The 24223-nt window shown below is 41.7% G+C and overlaps 1 protein-coding gene across 1 annotated transcript in view; it reads right to left on the bottom strand.

Moving 5' to 3' along the window:
* The window catches only part of TXLNG (taxilin gamma), a 53262-nt gene that overhangs the window by 3851 nt on the left and 25188 nt on the right, over window positions 1-24223 (bottom strand). Inside the window, exons 2-9 of the mRNA XM_029241012.1 lie at window positions 21097-21400; window positions 18462-18553; window positions 12823-12993; window positions 10997-11191; window positions 8712-8831; window positions 6964-7038; window positions 1006-1098; window positions 269-364 (exon numbers count right to left, since the gene is read on the bottom strand). Of these exons, the coding sequence (XP_029096845.1) occupies window positions 269-364; window positions 1006-1098; window positions 6964-7038; window positions 8712-8831; window positions 10997-11191; window positions 12823-12993; window positions 18462-18553; window positions 21097-21400 (1146 nt within the window). The remainder of the gene's footprint in view (window positions 1-268; window positions 365-1005; window positions 1099-6963; window positions 7039-8711; window positions 8832-10996; window positions 11192-12822; window positions 12994-18461; window positions 18554-21096; window positions 21401-24223) is intronic.

Here is a 24223-nt window from a genome sequence, read left to right as displayed (position 1 = left end):
CACCCGAGTCAGTGGCCTGTGCTGGCCAGGTGGGCGCCTGGTCGGAAGGCAGATTCCCCGACCCTCAGCCCCAGACCCAGTCAATCAAACGCCGGCTGAGCGGTGGGAAAGCCCACATCACCTGGGGCTCTAGCTGCGACTCCTGCCGGGACAGATCCCACTCAGCAGCTCTGGCCAGAGCCCTCGGCTAGGACGGCAGTGTCACAAGGCACGTCCCCCTGCCCTGTCAGCTACCTGAACATTATGAGCCCGCGGGAAACCACCTCACCTCTTCAGCCATTTGCAGAAGTGCTTTGTTATTGTTTTCCCATTTGGTCCGCCATATTATCGTTTCTTTTTCCAGTTTTTTAATTTTCTTTGTCATCTGCGAATTGACACAATTGCAAATTTAAATTCAAGGTTCCCTTATCTCTACAGCCCGCCCCACCCCCTGACCGTGCGCATACTAGTTCTCAGTTTAATATCGAGGATACCGCCTTCCTTATCACAGGCAGGAAAAAGAACCAGACGCCAAAAAATTGGTTTGCTTGAGGGAGAAAGAATTCAGTGGGAGTATAAACGAAGAAGAAGAAGGAAAAAAAAAGCTAAAAAGGTAGAAACACTGATCTGTATCGACCAACCAAAATACGTAGTTACTGTTCTGGGCTTGGTTGTCTATAAATAATTTGATCTCCAAGGACATCGAGCTTTGTGAAAAGGGTGTGGGGTGGGGCTGGGAGGTATCACCTGAAGCAAATAAAGACACCACTTTACGGCTAGCAACAAACTGTATTTAATAGAGGAGTTAACTTTAATAAAGACAACTGTGAGGGCCTAGAGATCACTAGCTTCATGGGGTACTACTGAGGGCGAAGTGACTAAACATGATGCCACTGGAGGATCAGAAGAGATGAAATGAAGACAGTACAGTAAAAACATAAACTCATCCAAGTAGCAATCATGCTTAAAATAGCTTCTTATATAAATTCCCTTTTAGGCAATACTCCACTAAAAATAGGCAAATACCTTTTCCATTTCCTGCCGGAAGGTTGTAAACAGTTCATTACTTTTTGCCATGGTAGTCTGGAATTCTTCAAACTTATCCATATAAAGAGAAAGCTACAGAAAACAAGTATAAAAAATTCAGAGTTCTAGGTAAATGATTTAAAATCCCAAACACTTTCAAAAAACATAATATGGTTAAACGTTACCTGTTATAAGCGACAGAAATAAGAACAAATGCACACCCAATCCTCGACCCCAGACATCAATGGCTGCAGTTCTAAGAACCCACTGGAATGCACTGAAACTTAGGAAGTTATGTTAACCTCACCATCTTTAGATGAAACTGTTTAAAATGTACAAATATTAGCTCCATTCCGCCAATTATAATAAAAACTGAAGTATGTGGAATAGCTATAAATTTCATACAATTAATCCTTTATGAACTACCTCCTCTCCTTATATTTGAAAAATTGTCCTTGGAAAAAGATCATTCTCTTAGAATACCACCTGCACAGTTCCTAGCTTGAAATCAGGGATATCTCTTTTCTTAATGTAGGCAGGAAAATGAAACAGAAGCCAACGGATTGGTGTGGTTAGGGGAGAAAGAATTCAGTGGGAGTATAGTTAAGAGAAAAAAGCTGAAAGAAGTAGAAACAGCAATTTTTCTTTTAACTCCCACCCTTAAGGAATTTTTATTCTAGCTGGGAAAATAAGGCACTAACCGATAAGGCAAGCAGAATTTAGAACACAGAGTCACCTTCTCCCCCAGGACAGGAATTAACAGAAGCCAGGGGTGGGGGGAGGCTCGGTAGGGGTCAGAATAGAATAGTTAGGGAAGCTCCTTGTGGCTGAGGCCCAAGCTAGGTCTCAAGGGCAGGCTGAATTATTTCATTTCAGACAAGGTGGGAACCCTGAGAGCCCACCTAATGTAACTGCATTATTTCAGGATGAGGAAACAGGCCTGGAGGAATAAAGTGCTTTGCTCAAGATCACACAGCACATATAAAGAGAGCGGAGAAGAAAAGATCACCAGCGGCCAAGAAACAGCGTCAGCGATGCCTGTCCACCTTCAGCAGTGCTGTGTGCAGAGCATAAAGAGAAACCAAGACCAGGGCGGGAGGGGAGATGCCCTGGGAGGGAGCGGAGCAGCCGGTGGAAAGATGGGAGGCCAGCTCTGCTGTGTGGGAAGGAGACGCGGACCAAAAGCAACGCTACCAATGGCAACAGGCCAGGCGAAGCTACGATAAGACAGCCAAAGCACGCCCCCAGGAGGGGGAGGCTGAAGGCCGGGACCAACAGAAATTTCAGGGTGAAGAGAATAGCGCAGAGGATTTCCAAGCAGAGCAGTCCATAGAGGGGCACATGGTGACAGAGCTGCCAGGGCCGCTGGCCTGGGGTCGGAACAGCGGTGAGGCTCGGGCAGACTGGTAGAGCAGTTCCAGCACCTGAGGGAGATTAGAAGTTATGGCAGTCTTAGCATGGTCTGTTTTTATCAAAGATAGAACATCCAGGTGGACTGTCCCGTCAGAGTTCAACGCTGGCCCCCTCTGGGTAATGACTAAGTGGCAACTACCATCTTGGACTTAAGGGCCTGGATTACAAAATTGGTCAAAACACACCAATAAGACTAAGGTCATCAACAAAGCCTGGAAACGGACATGGTGAGCAAGAGCAGAGAATGAGATGGACTCTTGGGAAGAACAGCACATTTGGGGAGCAGGAAAAGGAAGAGGCGGCAGCAAAGGAAACAAATTAACGATCAGATAACATGACTCAGGGCGACACAGATCACAGACAAAAGAAGCTGCACTGCTAACAGTACAACAGAACTGGAGCTGCCTGTGAACTCGGTAGAAGGGCCCTCTGGGGCCCTGCATTAAAGTCCATCTTCCAAAGCTATCTATAGACTTTTCATACGTTTTCCACATTGATTCTCTTCTCCATTTATGTGGACAACTGAATTTATAGGGCTAGTAAGGGGTTCAAAGTTTCCTAGAAGCATTCTAGCACAATAACTTATGGTGGAAAGTTCAAAAGACTTCTTCAGTTTTCACTCTAAGTTAGGCTAGCTTTATTGGAAACGAGTGTCACCAGGCTGTAAAACGCACCCAAAGACAAACAGCACTCAAAAAGTGTGTTCATAAAGATTCAGGCCAGTCTGCATTTTAGAACTAATCTAGAGTCCTTACATTTAAAAAACTTGTTACATAATAAACTTTCAAAATGAGTAATACATTTTTTCATCAAAATGTAATCTAGTTTTCTGAGAAAGGGTGAATTGTAGGTACAAATGCCTAATTTCACCTGTCTGTGAAGACATGGGAAGTCCTTCCTGTACCTCTTCTTTGAGTGGGGAGGCATCTGCTACCCTTACTCCACACAAGGCACCACAGAGAAAGACTGCATTAGAACAAACCTAAGGGGTCTGGACTGAAAAGCAGGGAGGCAACGAAGAAAAGCCTAGGCCTAGACAGCTTCATGGGTGAATTCTACCAAACACTGAAAGAAGAACAAACACCAATTCTTATCAAACTCTTCCCAAAAAGTGAAGAGAAGGGAATACTCCTGAACTCATTCTACAAGGCCAGCATTGCCCTGATACCAAAGCCAGATAAGACAGTACAGGCCAGATAAGAAAACTACAAGGATGGTTCAACATAGGCAAATCAATAAATGTGACACACCACGTTAATACAATAGAATGAAAGACAAAAATCGTATGATCTAATAGATGCAGAAAATGCATGTGGTAAAATTCAACATAAATTCATGATAAAAATGCTTAACAGGGAATCCCTGGTGGTCCAATGGTTAGGAATCTGCGCTTTCACTGCCAAGGGCACGGATTCAATCCCTGGTCAGGGAACTAAGATCCCACAAGCCGCGTAGTGCAGCCAAGACGAAACAAAACAAAACAAACAAAAAACGCTCAACAAACTGGGTACAAGGAAGGAACATACTTAATATAATAAAGGCCATATGACAGAGCCACAGCTAACATCACACTCAAGTCAGTTGAAGGCTGAAAGCTTTCCCTCTAAGATCAGGAACAAGACAGGATGCCCACTCTCACCACTTCTATTCAACACAATAGTGAAATTCCTAGCCTGAGCAATTAAACAAGAAATAAACAGCATCCAAATCAGAAAGGAATAAGCAAAACTGTCTGTTTGCTGATGACATGATCTTATATATAGAAAATCCTGAAGACCCCACAAAAAAACTGGTAGAATAAATTCAGTAAGGTTTCGGGATACAAATTCAACATACAGAAATCAGTTATGTTTCTATACACTAACAACAAAATATCTGAAAAAGGAATAAACAGAAATAAATAAAATAATCCTATTTTCTATAGCATTAAAAAAATACTTAGGAATACATTTAAACAAGGAAATGAAAAATCCATACACTGAAAACTGTAAGACATTGATGAAAGAAATTGAAGAAGACAAAAATAAGTGGAAAGGTACCCTGTGTTCATGGATCAGAAGAGTAAATATTGTTAAAAACGTCCACACTAGCCAAAGCCCTATCAAAATTCCAATGGCATTTGCCATAGAAATAGAACAAATAATCCTAGAATCTGTATGGAACCACAAAAAACAAACAAAACAGCCAAAGCAATCTTGAGAAAACAAAGCTAGAGGTATTACACTCCCTGATTTCAAGCTTTATTACAAAGCTATAGTAACCAAAACAATATACTATGGGCATAAAAGCAGAGACAGACCAACGGGTCAGAACTGAGAGCCCCCCAAAAAAACCCACACAGGGACTTCCCTGGTGGCGCAGTGCTTAAGAATCCGCCTGCCAAGGCAGGGGACATGGGTTTGAGCCCTGGTCCAGGAAGATCCCACATGCTGCGGAGCAACTAAGCCCGTGTGCCACAACTACTGAGCCCATGTGCCACCACTACTGAAGCCCATGCGCCTAGAGCCCATGCTCTGCAACAAGAGAAGCCACCGCGATGAGAGGCCTGTGCAACACAATGAAGAGTAGCCCCTGCTCACCGCAACTAGAGAAAGCCTGCGCACAGCAACGAAGACCCAACACAGCCAAAAATAAATAAATAAATTTTAAACAAAACAAAAATAAACCCACACAAATATGGTCAATAATATTTGACAAATATGGTCAATAATATTTGACAATAATATTCTTGGCTCAAGTATTTGAGCCAAGAATACTCAATGGGGAAAGGAAAGTATCTACAATAAAAGGTGTTGGGAAAACTGGATAACCACATGCAGAGGAATGAAACTGGACTGCTATCTTGTACCAGTCACAAAAATTAACTTGAAACAGGTTAAGGACTTAAACAGGAGATATGAAACTGTAAAACTCCTAGAAGAAAACATAGGTTAAAAAGATCCTTGACAGTGGTCTTGGCAATGAATTTTTGGATATGACAACAAAAGCACAAGCAACAAAAGCAAAAATCAACACGTGGGACTACATCAAACTAAAAAGCTTCTGCACAAAAACAATCAACAGAATGAAAAGGCAATCTACAGAATGGGAGAAAATATCTGCAAACCGTATATATCTGATAAAGGGTTAATATCCAAAATATATAAGGAACTCGTACAACTCAATAGCAAAAAATAAAAAAAATTTTTTAATTTTTAAAATTTTAATTTAAAAACCAGCTTGAATAGACATTTTCCCAAAGACATACAAATGGCCAACAAGTACATGAAAAGGTGCTCAGCATCACTAGTCATCAAGGAAATACAAATCAAAACCACAGTAAGATATCACCTCACACCTGTTAACAAATGCTGGAGAGGGTGTGGAGAAAAGGGAACCTTGTGCACTGTCAGTGGAATTGTAAACTGCTGCAGCCACTATGGAAAACAGTATAAAGACTCCTCAAAAAACTAAAAATAGAACCACCATATGATTCAGAAATTCCACTTCTGGGTATATATCCAAAAGAAATGAAAACAGGATCTCAAAGAGATATCAGCACTCCCATGTTCATTGCAGCATTATTCACAATAGCCAAGATATGGAAGAAACCTAAGTGTCCATCAACATATAACTGGATAAAGAAGATGTGATGTGTATACACAATGGAATATTATTCAGCCATAAGAAAGAAGAAAATCTTACAATTTGTGACACAGTGGATGGGCTCTGAGGGCATTATGCTAAGTGAAATAAGTGAGACACAGGAAGACAAATACTAAATACCGTATGATATCACTCACCTGTAGAAACTAAAAAAGCCAAACTCAAAGAAACAGAGTAGAATGGTGGTTGCCAGAGGTGGAGGGTGGGGAGAAAGGGGAAGATGTTGGTCAAAGGGTACAAACTTTCAATCAGAAGATGAATAAGTTCCAGGGATCTCATGTACAGCATGGTGGCTATAGTGAACAATATTGTACAGGGGAAGGAAGGGAGGGAGGGAGGAAGGAAAGTTGGGGGCCCCCATTAAGGTGGCCACCACCTCCATACTCTACCTGGGAGTGGAAATGCATGATCAATAGGCAGTTTTTTAAAATAGGTTACAGGCTCATAGCACAAAATTCTAAAGATTTTACGTTACACTATATGAAAATACCATTTTGTAGGTCAAATAAGTATCAGCAATTTCATATGGTTCAACCTCACAAAAAAGAACTAAAATCTGAAGATTTATCAGTTTTTCTTTAGTAGGAAATTAGCTGACACACATGGGGATAGAGAAAGGGAGGAAATACGTGTGATACTGGAAGGAGGACCTGCACATAGCGGGACAAACTGTCCCATCTGCCTGATTCCTGGGACCGAGTGCTAAAACCAGGAAAGTCCTAGGCAAATCAGGATGAGGTGGTCGCCCTAAATGAAGATGAAAACTCCAAGAGGGACGTGTGATCTACTCTCAGGTCTGCTGGGAACAAGCAAAATCATCTTAGAGGGGATTCAAGGTATGTATCAAATGAACCATAGATTTTTTTCTTACAAATTCTACTACCCCTGCTGTCAAGTTACCTGCTGTTTTAGTTGTACTTCTTGTTGTTTCATTTGTTCATATTTGTGTCTTGATTCCGTTGCTTCTTTTAATAACTAGAAGACAGAAACATTCTGGCAAAATACTAATAGTCATTACAAATATGACTACAACGTCCAACGACCAGATAGTTAGGCTTAACCCTTCCACTCATTTTAGCAAGAACCACGACTCCATGAATGAAACATTCTGTCACATCAATTGCTAATTACCTGTATCTTTGATCTGTTCCATTGTTAACACTTAGGAATGTAGGAATACTCTTTTATTGCTTAGAAGAAGTACCCAGGAGGCCTAATAATAGGTTTACAAAACTCAGGGTTAAACTGTTGTCTTTTAGATGAAAATAATGAGAAGTCTAGTGTTGAGCAGAAAACATGGCTGAGAATCTCGACATTATCTGGGTCGTTTAGAAAGCCCCTCTGGGACGTCCCTGGCGGTCCAGTGGTTAAGACTCTGCGCTTCCACTGCAGGAGGTACAGGTTCGATCCCTGGTCAGGGAACTAAGATCCCGCATGCTATGTGGTGTGGCCAAAAAAGAAAAAAAAATTAGAAAGCCCCTCTGCTCCATGAGAGGCAAGATGAGGCATTGTATGGAGCAAAACAATGAAATCAGGAACCTGGTTTCTGATCACATTTTTTTTTAAAGCTGGGGGTGGGGGGTGGGGGGTGGTGATGGGATGGGAGCTTTAATTTATATACTTGAGTTTAAGAAAATTATGTAGTGAAATTGCATAGTAGGCAGCTGTGAAATTCAGTCCCTGAAGTAAAATGTCACACTTAGTCCAGTAGGTTTTGAAAAGTCCTTAAAACCAACCAGAAATAGATGTATCGTATGTATTTATTTAAATATGTGTATCATATTTCTATTCTAACTTGGGAAATGACAACTGTCTCTTCAGTTATGCATGGGACGGCGCTGTCAGTTCACATGGAACGACCACGCTGTGTGAAAAATGTCTCTCTCTTAACCCTAGACTCGCACTCAGAGTGACATGTTCACATCATGAGGGCCATTCAGGACCCGAGTCTTCAGACCTGGCTCGCCTCAGGGCCTAGGTTACTTAAGTGAAATCTGGATGGGACCGTCCTCATTATCATAACCACTTCTGACTTTTTTTTTTTTTGGTTAAGCAGGTAAAGTTAAATTTGCATGTGTTAAGTATACAAACCCAATGACATTCCACTGTATTCACAATTATCGACAGGCCATATAATCTGAGCACACATTCTGAGAATAATGCTGAGTGATTAGGATGTAGAGAATTCTGTTAAAGTTTTTCGGAAAATTATACCAGAGTAAACAAATAGTTTCCCTAGTTTCAAGTTACTTGTTTGAAATAAACTGTAACAGTATGAAGGACACCCATGTTTGGTAAGCTTGCTATTAAATCGAATCCCCAAATTTAATGTGTTAAATACTGCTATAATTCTTAAACTTAGTGGCCATTATCTAAAAAGTGAAATAAATATTCTAAGCACAGGAAAGTCCAATCAGTACAGGTCTTTGCACTAACTTGGTCTAATCTCTCCAGTGTATCTTCTGTATATAAAGTTAAATAGAAAGAAAAAGCTCCTGTTTCCTAACACACACATGCCCTTCACAATCTAGAGAAAAAAACAATTAGCACAACCCAGTGCTAATTTAAATGTAGAATAAGTTTAAATGTTTTAAATGGCTTTGGTTACAATTTTGGCAATCATTTCTTTTAAGAAATTGCAAACTTACAAACTCTCTCTCTCTTTGATGTTTCTCATCAGCTTCTTTTATCAGCTGTGTCGTCTGCTGCAGTTTGGCGTCCACAAGCTGTTGCTGCAGTTCCTTATGTTTGAATACTTTATCAATGTGCTACGGGGAAAGTAAAATTTCTTCCGTCACTTAATGAAATAAGGGACAGAATGACGAGGAAACACGACACAAGTTACAAGACCTCACTCATGAGGCTGCTTTTCCTGCTAATACCACCAGGGCTAATACCAGCAAGGTGCCTGTCTGCGTGCTGTGCTGGCAGGAGCCTGTGTCGGCATCCCTCCCTCCGGAGATGGCCCAGCAGCACCTCAGCAGCCGACCTCGTACTATTTCTGCCGTAAGGTAGAAATGAAGCTCAAATTGTATCGAGAAAAAGATGGCTACGGAGATCAAACTGTTAAACCCATAATACATCATACACATAATTACTGGATATATTTTTCTCCCCATTAAATTTTCCCAAATCTCTCAATTGGAGGCAGCATGCTGTGATGGGAGGAATGGCCCCAGTCGAATTCTCCCCCTTGCTGAATCTCAGTCCCCTCACCTGTGGGGGGTAGCCACAACCACACTGCAGAACTGTAAAGGCCAACGCAATGGCTATACTATGTAAGGTGCTTGGTGCCTGGCACTTATCAGATAAATTTGATAAAAGGTCATTATGATTTCCCAGTGAAAGTGGTTATTTATGTACAATAAAGTCATCAGAACATCCCTCCCTGACCAAGGAAACAACATTCAATAATACTCAAACTGAATAAGGCTCACAGGTAATGTGATTTCAACACACATAGCTTTCAAATTTTCTACATCTATAATGTGGCAGACTGTCATATTAAACAACAAAACTAAAACAATAATTTTAAGAAAAGTGAGGGCTTTATAATCTAATAGAAAATTTATTCTCTAGGACAAAGAAAGTTTCTTCAACAAACACACTGTAAGAATAAAAAAGAGAGAAAAGGAAATGTTTATGTTAGAGACCTGACACACGTCAGCCAGTGAAGCAGACGGGCTTTATCTGGATGATTCAAATAGGTTTTTTCTTTTTTTAAAAAAAACGGGGAGACAATCGGAAAAATGTAAACGATGACTAGATTTTAATATTAAATAATTACTGCTAATTTTTTAGGTATGAAAATGGTATTGTGGTCACACCTAAAAATGAATCCTTAGTCTTTGTGAGGTACACCCTCAAATATATATGAATGGACTGATACCTTGGATTTGCTTCACAATAACCCAGGGGAAAGTGATGGGAATATAGTTGAAACTGTGGTTTCATTTGCTAAAACCAGGTGATACAGTCTCTACTTTTCTTCGTTTATAATTTTCCATAATAATAAGGGGGAAAAAAGGTAAGCAAAAAGCATTGAGAGTGATAAAAAGAAAATCTTTAAAAAAACTAACAGTTTTTAAAGGGCTATATGGAAAACCCTAAATTAATATAAAGTTTGCCTTGAAAACTGGATAAAATAACCCACAGAGATGCCACAATCTTTTTTTTTTTTAAATCAGCTATTTTAATCTATCTCTATAAGGGATACAACACACATAAGAGAACATTTTACTAACTTAAAAGGCAGGGAATGTGTCATTTAAAGAACCTAACCCTTTGTTCCTGCCCATCTGACCTCTAAAAGGGAGGAACTTTAAAAAAGCACATGATCGCCTACTTGCGTTTAATCTAGACACCACGCCCAGACTTCCCAACTGGCTTGTAGAACTCTTAGTTGGAGGCCAGTGACCAAGATGAGGTGCCACAGACCCTTCCAGTAAACTTTTTACTTCAATTGGGTGTATAAGGGTTTAGAAATAGGTTCGTTTTTTCTCCCAAATACTATAAAACCTCCACTAAAAAAAAATAGCACAAACAAACCCAGGACCGAATGATAGTGTAGACCATACAGATTATCATAGACGTCTAAAATACAGTGTAGTTTGGGGCCAGGTATTTACTCACTTTTAGTCTAGATAAGGGGAAAATCTATGCTAAAATTACAATCTTCCAGAATCACACAGAAGACGGAAGACGAGTAGTGCTTAACACTGTCTCCAAGAAATCGCCTCACGCACCCAAATCCACTGACTTCCGGGCCATCGAGTATGGTCCCCACGAGTCCTGTGAGAGAAGGCCAGACTTCCACCATGCATACACAAAGGTTCTAAAACACCCTGGAGGAAGAAGGTTCTAAAACACCCTGAAGGAAGAGCTTTAGTGAATGCTTTTGGTTCGTAGTGAGGGGACACACCAGCTGCCCTACCTCCTCCCTCAGTGCGTACTGCTCGATGAGCTTCTTCAGCTTTTCGCCCAGCTCGACGTTCTCCTGGCGGAGCTTGGCGTTGTGTATGTCGTGTTGCTCCAGCTGTGCCTGGATTTCATTCAAAGTGATTTGGAAGTGTGCAGTGGCCTCTTTCCGTCTTTCTTCCTCCTCTCGTGCCTGCTGCATATTTTCTTCCTTATTATCCAAAACAATTTCTGTTAATCGTACAGACCTATAAGATGGCACAGACGCCCACAAAAGACACTACTGCCATGTGGGCTCACTGCTTGCTGCCCTGAAGTGCTGCTTCTGAACTAGAATTCCTTCCCTTTATTTAGGACTGGAAGGCTCTCGTTTGAAAGCAAGCAGCTTCTCCTAGGTAGATAATCAGAGAGGCGCCGCCTGCCCTGCTCCACAGTAAGCGCTCTGTGATCACGCTGAGAGACGAGGAAGGAGTCTTGCCAGGCAGCTAGCCCCCTCCACGCGGGCTTCCCAAATACCCTCCCCCCTGGCTAGTCCTGCAGGGCAGCATCTGAAATCAGCCGGAAGAGGGCAATCCCTTCCTGCCCTTTACTTTCTGGGTCACACCTTCTACTCCCTAGATGGCAAGGGGCAAAAGGAATCTGCATCTTAAAAGCTTAGTCCCAACTCTTGCTCAGATCCAAGTGCTAAGAGACCTTTAGGTGTCTAGTGTCTAAAGCATTACCAGTCCAATCAAAGTGTGGACTTGCTATGGGGAAAAAATACCACTCAGTTTCGTGAACACCGAAATCCAAGGATTCAAAAGCAAAGAAAACCCAACGGCTCCCACATCAGGTAAAGATCCATTTCCTGAGGGCTCCTATGTTCTAGGGCCTTGGGTGCCTGCCATGGTGGGGGAGTCTCACGAGCAATGCGGCTCAGTCAAAATCACACCACAACTGCACATGAGGACAGGCCCACCCCTGTGTCTCTGCCTTCTTCCCTTTTTCCTCTGTTGGTACCAACTAACTTTTGGATACCCACTGCTTTGTCTTTTAATCAGCCGAGGAATAAGCGCTCTTCTAAAAGTACTTGGCAATGGGGAACTGGGACGGACAAGGGTGGCCGGTGATATAACCAACGAACAGCCCTTGAGGACCTCAGTGGGGCCTTCCCCTTCCCTCAAGTCTGCTCCTACTGGGCTTCTCATTTCATGTCCACTTTTCCAACGTGCTAATGAACGACCTCAGTGCTCAGCAGGAAACTGCAAATTTGAGCTTCCTAAGCCATGGCTCCTAGTGGGAAAGTTGTGGTCTAAACATCAATCTCATCTAGATTCCCCACGAGCAAGTATGAGCAAGTATGAGGTGCGTTAAGAAGCACAAGGCCAAGCAAAACAGAACGGTGGCATCCCTGTCTCCAAGGAGAGACAAGGATTTAGTTCAAATAGGTACACAGTGACTATAAATCAAGCTAAGCCAGACCCTCCTGAAAAACAGAAAAGGGAACCAGACTTCCCTGGTGCTGCAGTGGTTAAGAATCCACCTGCCAATGCAGGGGAGAGTGTTTGAGCCCTGGTCCGGGAAGATCCCACATGCCGCGGAGCAATTAAGCCCGTGCGCCACAACTACTGAGCCTGAGCGCTACAGCCCTTGAGCCACAACCACTGAGGCCATGAGCCACAACTACTGAAGCCCGCACGCCTAGAGCCCGTGCTCCACAACAAGAGAAGCCCGTGCACTGCAACAAAGAGTAGCCCCTGCTCGCCGCAACTAGAGAAAGCCCGCGCATGGCAATGAAGATCCAGCACAGCTAAAAACAAATTTTAAACAATTAAAAAAGAAAAACAAAAGGAACCAACTCACCTTTAACGTCTTATTGTGACGCTGAAGTTCCCTGCAAAGAGACTCGAGTTTGCTTCTTGCCAAGATAGCCTTGCTGTGTTCACTCTGCAAATGAACTTTCTCTTTCACGATCTGGGCTTGCTTCTTCTGCAGAATCTTCATTTGCTTCTGAACGTTCCTGCTCTCCTCCAGCTAAAAGTAATAAGCACTTTACATTTAGGAAATACAGCGAAAACCTTTGAGTTATGGCTGGAAGGATTACAATAAGAACTAAGGAATACATTTCCAAAAACCCACAGTATTGTAGTGTAATATTTTAACTGTTTCATGCCATGCTGCCCTGCCAACCTTCTCTTTTCCCATTATGATAGGAAAGTAAGCAAATGATTTAGGGTAGGAAAAAAACAATCTTAATCTCTTTATTTATTTATTAAAAACAAAAAAAATGACGTTTTGGACTTTTTAGGAATCGACACCAGAAAGTTTTACTTTCTTGAAAAACACACTCAAGCTACTTTATTGAAACAATCCTCCAAATTAGAACTCCATAAGCAGCACTCAGTTCTTTGCAAGTGAGAGGGGGCGCACTGCAACTGTAGGTTTGGAGCAAATGCGTCTGTTTCAAGGTTACACCAACACTAACAGATAAGATGGCAGCCTTACTGACCTGTTAACTGGAGAAGGAAAGGATGCTGAGTCACTATTTCAAGAGCAAGAGCGACACCTTGTGGCCTCTCAAAACATACCACACATCCTTACAGGCGAGATGCTTATAGCTATTAAAAACACCTTTACGGAAATCCCCCCCCCCCAGAAAATAATTTTGTTTTTGTAAAATACTCTCGTAAAGTAACCTTACTCAGGACCGTGGGCTGCAGGATCTGCACACACTATCAGTAACTCCACCGAGGGCTGGAACTCCCCCCACCCTCCCCGGATTCAAGGTAACCACAACCCTGAATCCTGGGGTCACTACTCCTTTGCTCTCCTCTGTATTTTATGTCATCCTTGTGTGGTCCTAAAAGAAATCGTTTTGTTTTTTGTTTTTGTATTTTTGCGGTACGCAGGCCTCTCACTGCTGTGGCCTCTTCCCACCAGGGAGGCCCAAGAAATCGTTTTGATTTTAGTTGTTCTGACTTTATTGTGGCTACTGCAACTGAAAAACCAAAATTTAAATTTTCTTTAATTTAAATGAACTCAAGGGACTTCCCTGGTGGTCCAGTGGTAAGGAATCCACCTTACAGTGCAGGGGACTCAGGTTCGATACCTGGCCAGGGAACTAAGATCCCACATGCCACGGGGCAACTAAGCCCGCACGACACAACTACTGAGCTTGCATGCCTCAGCTAGAGCCCACGTACTGCAAACTGCAGAGCCCACGCGCCACAACTACAGAGCCCTCGTGCCCTGGAACCTGCGCACCACAACTAAAGAAGAGAAAACCCGTACGCCACAACGAGAAGCCTGCACACTACAACGAAGAGCCCAGGTGCCGCAACAAAGATCCCGCATGCTAAGACCCAACGCAGCCATAAATAAATAAGTAAATAAATCTTTAAAAATTAAATGAATTCAAGATTAAATGGCCACATATGACTAGTGGCTACCATTCTGGACAGCACAGCTGAAGATTACACTGCTAGGATTCATTCAGATTGTTTGCATGTAGCTACAGAACAGGGACCAGCAAACTTACTCTGTAAATGGCCAGAAAGGAAATATTTTAGGCTTTGCAGGCCATAACATGTCGGTTGTGTCGTCACTGTCTTTTAAACAACACTTTTAAACAACAATTAAGTAAAACCATTCTTAGCGTGTGGTCAGTACAAAAACAGGCCTTGCTGGCTTTGGCCCTCAGGTTGTATGCTATTTCACTTTTTAAAAACTATGCAAGGGGCTTCCCTGGTGGCGCAGTGGTTGAGAGTCCACCTGCCGATGCAGGGGACACGGGTTCGTGCCCTGGTCCGGGAAGATCCCACATGCCACGGAGCGGCTGGGCCCGTGAGCCACGGCCGCTGAGCCTGCGCGTCCGTAGCCTGTGCTCTGCAACGGGAGAGGCCACAACAGTGAGAGGCCCGTGTACCGCAAAAAAAAAAAAAGTAAAAACTATGCAGGGACTTCCCTGGTGGTCCAGTGGTTAAGAATCTGCCTTCCAATGCAGGCGACGTGGGTTCGATCCCTGGTTGGGGAACTAAGATCCCACATGCCGCAGGGCAACTAAGCCTGCACGCCGCAACTAAAATGAGCCTGTGTGCCGCAACTAGAGGGCCCACATGCTGCAACGAAAGATCCCGCAGGCCACAACTAAGACTTGATGCAGCCAATAAATATTTTATAAAATAAAATAAAAATATGCAGCACACAACACACTTTGTTGACCCAGTCTCTTGTCAACAGGCAATTGAGTTGTTTCCAGGTACTCACAACAATTCGCATATTCTCACACATGGGCTTCCTGGTATACACCATGCAAGAATTTATCCTGAGTGCAAACCTAGAACTAGGGTTGTGGGGAAGTGATTTCTAAATGTTCTGTTGCGGGCTTCCCTGGTGGCGCAGTGGTTGAGAGTCCGCCTGCCAGTGCAGGGGACACGGGTTCGTGCCCCAGTCCGGGAAGATCCCACATGCCGTGGAGCGGCTGGGCCCGTGAGCCATGGCCACTGGGCCTGCACGTCCAGAGCCTGTGCTCCGCAACGGGAGAGGCCACAACAGTGAGAGGCCCGCGTACCGCAATCAATCAATCAATAAATAAATGTTCTGTTGCACATGACAATGGAACACTGTTTTCCAGAGTGGCCGGCACATTTACTCTCACACCAGCAATTTATAAGAAATCATGTAGATGCACTTCTCCAAAAACTTCATACGATCACAATTCTTCCTTTATGCCACTTACACTGGACATAAAATAGCATGTTGCTATGGTCTTGAGTTGCATTTCCCTGTATTCATAAGATCGAACATCCCTTGTGTTTACGTTTATGTTAAGGTATCTTCGAATCTTGATGTTTCTCCACTTCTATGAAATGCCTCTTACACATCTCTTGCCCAGTTTTCCATTGGGTTAATTGTCCTTTTTGTATTCATTTGTAGGTGTTCCTTAGATATTCCTCACATTGAATCTTCTACTGGTTATTATTTGTTGGAAATATGTTTGTTGGAAATATGTTCTCCCCAGTTTGTAATGTGTCTTCTCACTTTCTTTTAAAATGTCGTTTGATGAATAGAAAGTCTTAATTTCAATACAGCCAATTTCTGAAATCTTTTCTCTGGTAGTGCTTTTTGTGTCATAAGAAATCCTTCTTTTAATTCAAGTTTGGAAAAATATTCACCTATTAATATATTTAAATAAAGCTAAATGATACCTAAAATTTTCATTTAAGTCCTTAATCCCTGTATATGGTGTTCAAGGATCTAAATTCATTTTTCCCCCATAAGGATATCCACTTTTTAAGCTCCATTAATTTCTTAAGGATTGTATAATTCTCCCCTAAATGCAACTATAGATTCCATAAAATGCTCCTCAAAATCCCCAAGGGGTGTTTTCTTCCCATGGAACTAATAAGTTGAATCTAAAATTTTATAGAGAGTAAAGAGTCAAGAACAGCCAAGATACTTCTGATGAAGAGAAGATACACCTACCCAACCAGAAAATCAAGATTTATTATTACACTATAATAATCTACACAAACTAAGGAATGGGAAAGAACAGCACCACTACGTACTTAAGGACCATGTTACAGGCCTAATGGGATCCACATTTAGCAAGTGAAATGTGACAATTTCATAAACCCATGTTATCTGGTGAACGTGGCAGCCACAAGATCTCCCCAGAGGACAATCCCCATCACAGCGCAGGCACCCCTCCAGCTGCTCTACAGGACTTTCCTACCTGTCTGAGCCACAAGCACCAGTGATGTCAGACGATGCTGTCACCAAAAGGACAGAGGACAGTGATGGCAAAAGGGAAGTTTTCAGAATAATCCTCAGGAAAAGCCTACTGCCTTGATAGTCTCACTGCTATATAACCTATATGCTCTACCTTTTAAAAGAAATGAGTGTTGTTTCAAGAAACAAAGCTTTATAACATTTTCTGAAAACAGTACACGTTTCGTCCTTCCTATGCTCAGCACAAATCTAAATCAAAGAGAGGTTGCTCACTAAGCAAGTCTTCAACGTGTCACATCCTAAAATGAATGTAGCGATGATTACTGGTGCTTTAAAAGAATTAACCATACCCTCCCCCCCCCCCCCCCCCCCCCCACACACAAAACAAAGGCCACAAACAAAACGCCCTAGAGCCTTGCTGCTTAAAAAGTGTGATCCAAGGGGTAAGAGTATCATATCATCATCAACCTCACCTGGGAACTTGTTAAAATGCAGACTCTCAGGCCCCAGACACAGTGAATCACAACGTGCCTTTGAACAACAGAAGTCCCAGCATCTGTGCGAGTCTAAGGACTGCTCTAGGCCACCATCTGCCCTTTCTTCTCCTAATCCACGTGTGACTGTCTGCTGTTGTCCCAACAACACTGGGTCAAGTAGCTAACCTGCTACACTGCTTTTTTTTCTTTTACTCTTTTCTCCATTTTTTTTCTTTTCCCTTTTTTGTTTTTGTCTTCTTTTTCTACCACTTCTCACATGATTCTCTTCATGTGGATGGAACCAATAGGGACTGTCTTCCACAGCCAATGGAAGTGTTCCTTTCCTGAAGCCAACAATCTGACCTTGTGTTTTCTGCCATCTTTGTATTTGTGACTGTTCTAGGCTATTTTCATTGATGCACGGGGTGTCCTGGTGCCAGACTGATGAACGCCAGCTAAGTGGGGGTATTCATGGACCCCTTTGTAAACTGAAGGAAAATATAACTGTAATTGAGTAATTATTCATCTTCAAAGCTGGTCACTGATAAAAATTAGCGTTTACGACACGGAATAACTGCTTTAACAACAGACGAAAATGCATAAACATTGTCCATGATAATTCACCTAAGTATTTCACAAAAGACATTAACTTAGCATATTGGAACCATTCATTCTAAAAGCTTCCCACAACCCTTATTTAAAACGGTTCAATGGCTTCCCCACTCTTCAACTTAAAGAGGACAGCAGTGTTTCCATATTGAGACTGCTTTCATAATTTGACAAAGAGAATTAATGCTACTTGAAATAACTCAGACACAGAACAAATGAGGTTAATTTCTTTGGAAGATGGAAAAAGGAATGCCTGGCACATATTAGATACTAAATGAATACTTCCTGAGACACAGTATTGTTTTAGTAGACTACTTCACCTAACTCACAATTTCAGTCACAATGGTTAGAGCCTTTATCTCTAGAATTCCCTTGGGAAAAGTTAACTACAGGAACCACTACACTCCAACTGACTGTCATTTAAAGCAACACAAGACTGAGTTTTAGAAAACCTATGCTGTATCTTTAGCATTATAATGCTCTATATATGTAACACCTTACAAAATGAAGTCATACAAGCAACAAAAAGCCCCAAGAAATCAGATTCTCCTCTTCAATTCTGGAGTAAAGTATAATTTTACATGTAAAGCTACATCAAAAGCTACATCATATTTTAAAAAGCTTATCAAGCACATACACATTTTGCTATACTTTATATGGACCTCACTCCCTTGATTTAATACTCACAAGATCGGCATATTTCTTACAGAGAGCTGCCAGCTTTTCTTCTGGAGTTGAAAGGGTGTTTAGGGCTTGCATCAATAATAAGACTTCTTTTCCTGATGATTAACAAGATAAGAAATAAGTCCCAGAAGAAGAATGAGATCAACCTGTAAATTCTAAATAACACTTCCTATGTTCTGACATCCAGAGTAAAATAATTTATGCCTATAACTAGAAATAAGAGATTTACTAGCTAAATTAAGAAAGCTATTTTTAAAATCTGGATCAGCAGGCACCCCTTCCTCCCCATCTCCACCCCAAATTTCTTCACTCACGAACACTGCGAGCTATTTGTGAAAAGAACTCTTGCTGAAGGCTTAAAAATTCCCTTGCTTACACTGATTTTCAGGTTAAGACAAAGGGCAAGTTACAAAGGGCAGAATATTTTTATATGCTTCCTCCTAACCAAGTACGAATATAGAAGGAAGTTCAAAGGCAATTTCGGGTGGCACTCTCCGCCTATCTAAGACGCTCATTATCACTGGTGACACAGATCTTTTCCTTTGAGCAATTTAAATAACTTCTGATGACTTAGTAAGCATATTCTGTGTGTTAACCAAATTTAGTGTAAAAAAAAAAAAAGAAGAAGAAGGATGTCAAGATGGCACTTCCCTTGGGAAAAAGAGCTGAACAGTATTTTAAGGACTCTGGCAGTGAGAAGCAGGTGACTGAGACAGGATGGAACAAATGGTATTTTAAAATAAGTGATAAGTTTTATTTCTTCAGCTGGGTGGTAGGTACCATTTTTATTTTTTTAAACGTTCACTCTTCATGAAGAGTATTTCATTAAAAATACATATGTGATGGCAATTCCCTGGTGGTCCAGAGGTTAAGACTCCATGCTTCCACTGCAGGGGGCACGGGTTCAATCCCTGGTTGGGGAACTAAGATCCCGCACGCTGTGCAGCATGGCGAGAAAAAAAAAATAAAAGTGAAAATGACTCTGACTTTGGTATATGGTGTTCAGATTGCTATGAGGAAAACAAGCAGGCTAACTTCAAAACAGAATCCTTTTCCAACCACAGAAAATTTTAGCAACAAATCCCCTCTCGTTTGGCCCAAGGCCAATAAGAATTTTAAGAGAGATGACAAAATATGATTATTGAATATGATTAGAAATAACAGTAAGGTAACTTGCAATTTTTATGAAGATTTTAAAACTCACACTCTACCTGGTTTTTTCTGAGATACAACTCACATACCATAAAATTCACCCTTTTAAAGTGTACAGTTGAGTATAATCACTAAGTCGTACAACTATCACCACTGTCTAATTTCAGAAACCCCATGCCCATGAGCGGTCACTCCCCAGGCTCCCTCCTCCAGGTCCCTGGCAGCCACTACTCTACTTCCTGTTTCCATGGATTTGCCAATTCTAGACACTGCATATTAAGTGGAATCATATAATTTGCGGTCTTTTGTGTCTGGTTTCTTTTACTTAGCATAATAGTTTAAAGCTTCACCCACAATGTATGAAGACTTCATTCCTTTCTACCACTGAATAATATTCCATGTACAGACAGACCACATTTTGTTTATCCACTCACAGCTGATGGGTAACTGTGTTGTTTGGACTTTACAGCTATCATGAATAATGCCGCCTTGAGCACTCCTGGACACGTTTTTGTGTGGACACGTTTTCAACCCTCTTGGGAATATAACTAGATGTAGAACTGCAGGGTCGCATGGTAACATTATGTGTAACTTTTTAAGACTCCTGCTTTTACACATTTAACTGGGGCTGCTAATATTGAAGAAATTTGTCTTGTTCATAAGGAATTAAAAATTTATAGAAATATGAAAAATAATTTTAAGTTTGCCAAGTTAACAGAAAATGGGTATAATACGAAGGATCACTCCAACTCAGCATATAGAAAACCAAACAAATTTAAACACTGTTAATCTCAGGTAGAATAAGTATAAAAAACGTAGGGGCAACCAGTAAGCTTAAAATAAAAGGGGAATTCAGATTTCCTAATGAGATTTACCATACCGCATTCTTCATCCTGAATCTCAAACACAGCAGAAGAAAACATACCCTTGAAAACCAGTCTTAACCCACTTCTTGAACTTCACCCAACGTTATATCGTCTCTAAAGTTTTGTGACTAGGTTTAAAATAAAATGATCAAATAAATATACGGTTTTCACAGTAAATTTTGGTCAGACTACATTAAAGATGCAAAGAAGGCAAATCAAATACTACTTCCGTCTGGGACTTCCCTGGTGGTCCAGTAGTTAGGACTCCGCGCTTTCACTGCCAAGGGCATGGGTTCAACCCCTGGTCAGGGAACTAAGATCCTGCAAGCCTCATGGTGAAGCTGGGGGTGGGGACTACTCCTGTCAAATTGGCCCCAGATTTTTTTCCCGAAAGCCCATTCTTGACTACTGAGAGAGAAGTAACCTCCTCCTCTGCTGTCTCGGGCCCCCCAGCACGTCACTGCAGCAGACAGGCTGCCTGCCCCACTGAAGACAACAGATGTGTCAGCTGAGCAACATCGCCCCCGACGCTGGCCATGTTCATCATCACCTGTGCTGCGGACAATACAACTCAAAGGAGCAACGTGTGAAACATGCAACCCCCAAGCTGAGGTTGTTACCTAAGGTTTTGTCTTTGTTCCTGTCGCACTCTGAATCTTGCTGACCATCAGGGGGATCTGTTCGAGCCTCTCGCCCAGGAATTTCCTCCCTTGACTCTCGTGTGCAGTACTCTGGGCTCACCAAACTCCTGCCCTTCGTGATAAAGTCACTGTGTGCATCCTCTTCCAAGGAATGCTTGTTACTTGTGCCACCACAGTGTGAGCCTTGATGCTGAAGAATATCAATGGACTGGGAGTTATGCAACATATCCGTTTTCACCCCTAGCCCGCACATTCCAGCTTCTTCCATTGTGCCAATCACAAACTAGAGGGAAGGGGAGAGGAGAAAAAAAGATGGGAAGGGGGGTTAAATTAAATGTAATCAATGTTTACAATCCATCACACACCACAGGTTGACAGCTTTTTCCTTTCTTAGTCGTTTGTAAAACCGGTGTAAACATGGTAATTTCTAAGTTTCACTGAAAGGTGACCTCACTGTAAATAAGAAAATTAAAGTTAAGATGGCCAAAAAACACACGAAAAGATGCTTAATATCACTGATTATCAGAGAAATGCAAATCAAAACTACAATGAGGTATTACCTCACACCAGTCAGAATGGTCATCAGCAAAAAATCTACAAACAATAAATGCTGGAGAGGGTGTGGAGAAAAGGGAACCCTCTTGCACTGTTGGTGGGAATGTAAATTGATACAGCCAATATGGAGAACAGTATGGAGGTCCCTTAAAAAACTAAAAATAGAACTACCATATGATCCAGCAATCCCACTACTGGGCATATACCCTGAGAAAACCATAATTCAAAAAGATACATGCACTGCAGCACTACTGACAATAGCCAGGACATGGAAGCAACCTAAATGTCCATCAACAGAGGAATGCATAAAAGAAGATGTGCTACATATATACAATGGAATACTACTCAGCCATAAAAAAGAATGAAATGCCATTTGCAGCAACACAGATGGACCAAGAGATTATCATACTGAGTAAAGTAAGTCAGAAAGAGAAAGACAAATATCATATGATATCGTTTATATGTAGAATCTAAAAAAATGGTACAGGGCTTCCCTGGTGGCGCAGTGGTTGAGACTCCGCCTGCCGATGCAGGGGACACGGGTTCGTGCCCCGGTCCGGGAAGATCCCACATGCCGCGGAGCGGCTGAGCCCATGAGCCATGGCCGCTGGGCCTGTGCGTCCGGAGCCTGTACTCTGCAACGGGAGAGGCCACAACAGTGAGAGGCCCGCGTACCACAAAAAAATAAATAAATAAATTTTAAAATGGTATAAATGAACTTATTTACAAAACAGAAATAGACTCACAGATGTAGAAAACTTACGGTTACCATGGGGGAGAGGGGGGGAAGGATAAACTGGGAGGTTGGGATTGAGAGGTACACACTACTATATATCAAAATAGATAACTAATAAGGACCTACTGTATAGCACAGGGAACTCCACTCAATACTCTGTAACGGCCTATATTGGAAAAGAATCTAAAAAACAGTGGAAATATGTGTATGTGTAACTGATTCACTTTGCTGTACACCTGAAACTAACACAACATTGTAAATCAACTATACTCCAATAAAAATAAAAATTAAAAAAAGAAAGGAAATTAAAGTTAAAACAAATCACAGAACTCAGTGGTACCAAAGGAAGCAAGAAATGCCATTTAGTTGTACATCTAAACTTGTTTCAAAAAAAAAAAGTATCAAGTTGTGTTAGTGCCCTAGCCAATAAAAAATAAACATATTTCCTTATAAAAATTCACCACTTAAAATAATTAGCATCTTAAAAGACATGAAATTATCCCAAGTTAACGAATGTTAATTATTCTGGTCTTAGCCTCTAGGACACAGTACAGCAGAGATGGCTCACTGGCTGTCCAGCAGAAACCCAGGCTCCTCCACAATCCTGTGGAGCCGGGACTGGTGGCCAAGTGCTCAGACCGGCCGACACTTCCCAGCCCCTTTCATCTGGCCGGGACTCCCATGCAAAGTTGCCACCAATAAAATGTGAGCCCAAGGAATGACTTTTCCTTCTGCAACAAAACTTTTTTTAGAAGCACACATTCTCTCTCCTCCATCTCTTTCCCACTCTGGCTGGACGCAGAGGTCTCCAAGACCCCAAGAGATGGCAGAGCCACAAGATGAAAGCAGCCTGCACCCCTAAAGCTCACATACCTATACAAGGAAAGCCATCCGTCTTACTAAGAACACCCACACTGGGCTATGAGATGAGAAAGAGAATACCTTTCTTTCTTATAAAGCCACAGACATTGTGAGAATTAGGTTTTAAACAGCTACCCCTGCCCTAACAAATACAGACAGCAGGCATGGGACAGACAGCTTCATTCTACTATTTTATTCTCCATCAGTACTTTAAACTTCCCCTCTCTTCTATCATACTGTTAACCCATTTACTTATGGGGTGGTGTGTGTTTTTCCCCTGGTTGACACTACTTGGTCATATGATGGGGCACAAACTTAAATTCTGTATATTTCCTCTCTGCGTGAAAGAGGGCCTCTTCCTTTTTTGAATAACATAACTGATGGGGAGGTGGCTAATACCTTTCTCTTATTACAAGTGGACAAAAGCTACTCTACAAAGTTAATAGGAAAAGAGAGATTTATTTTTTCAAGTTACAACAGTATCCAGCTGAAGAAATGAAGATAATTTAAAGTATCAAAGTAGCAGAGTATGGAGAGGTTAAGGGAACTAAATCCGCATCTTTTATAGTCCAACGTTGATAAATCAAGTACTGTGCTTTTGCAAGAACAAACTGGTGCAGCCACTTTTAAAACCTTTTGCAATATGGCTACCTTCCAATCCAGTTAATTCTACCCCTAGGATTTTACCCTAGTATGTACAGATGTGCAGCCAAAGGCCAAGAATGTTTAAAACCACACTATTTGTAATTGCCCCCGAATGAAATCAACCCAAATTTCTATCAACAGAAGAATGGATGCATTGTGGTGTGTTCATACCATCCAGCAGTGAGAACGAAGTACTGCTAGATGCAGCAACAGGGAGGAGTCTCATAAAATTTTGTGAGGAAGGTGCCAGAAGAAAACATACTACAGGAAACCATTTACATATAAAGTTCAGAAACAAGCAAAACTAAT

This window comes from Monodon monoceros, unplaced genomic scaffold (assembly GCF_005190385.1).
Source record: "Monodon monoceros isolate NGI ecotype Baffin Bay Population unplaced genomic scaffold, NGI_Narwhal_1 Super_Scaffold_22, whole genome shotgun sequence".
Classification (NCBI taxonomy): Eukaryota; Metazoa; Chordata; class Mammalia; order Artiodactyla; family Monodontidae; genus Monodon; species Monodon monoceros.
This window is presented reverse-complemented; position numbering and strand designations above follow the sequence as displayed.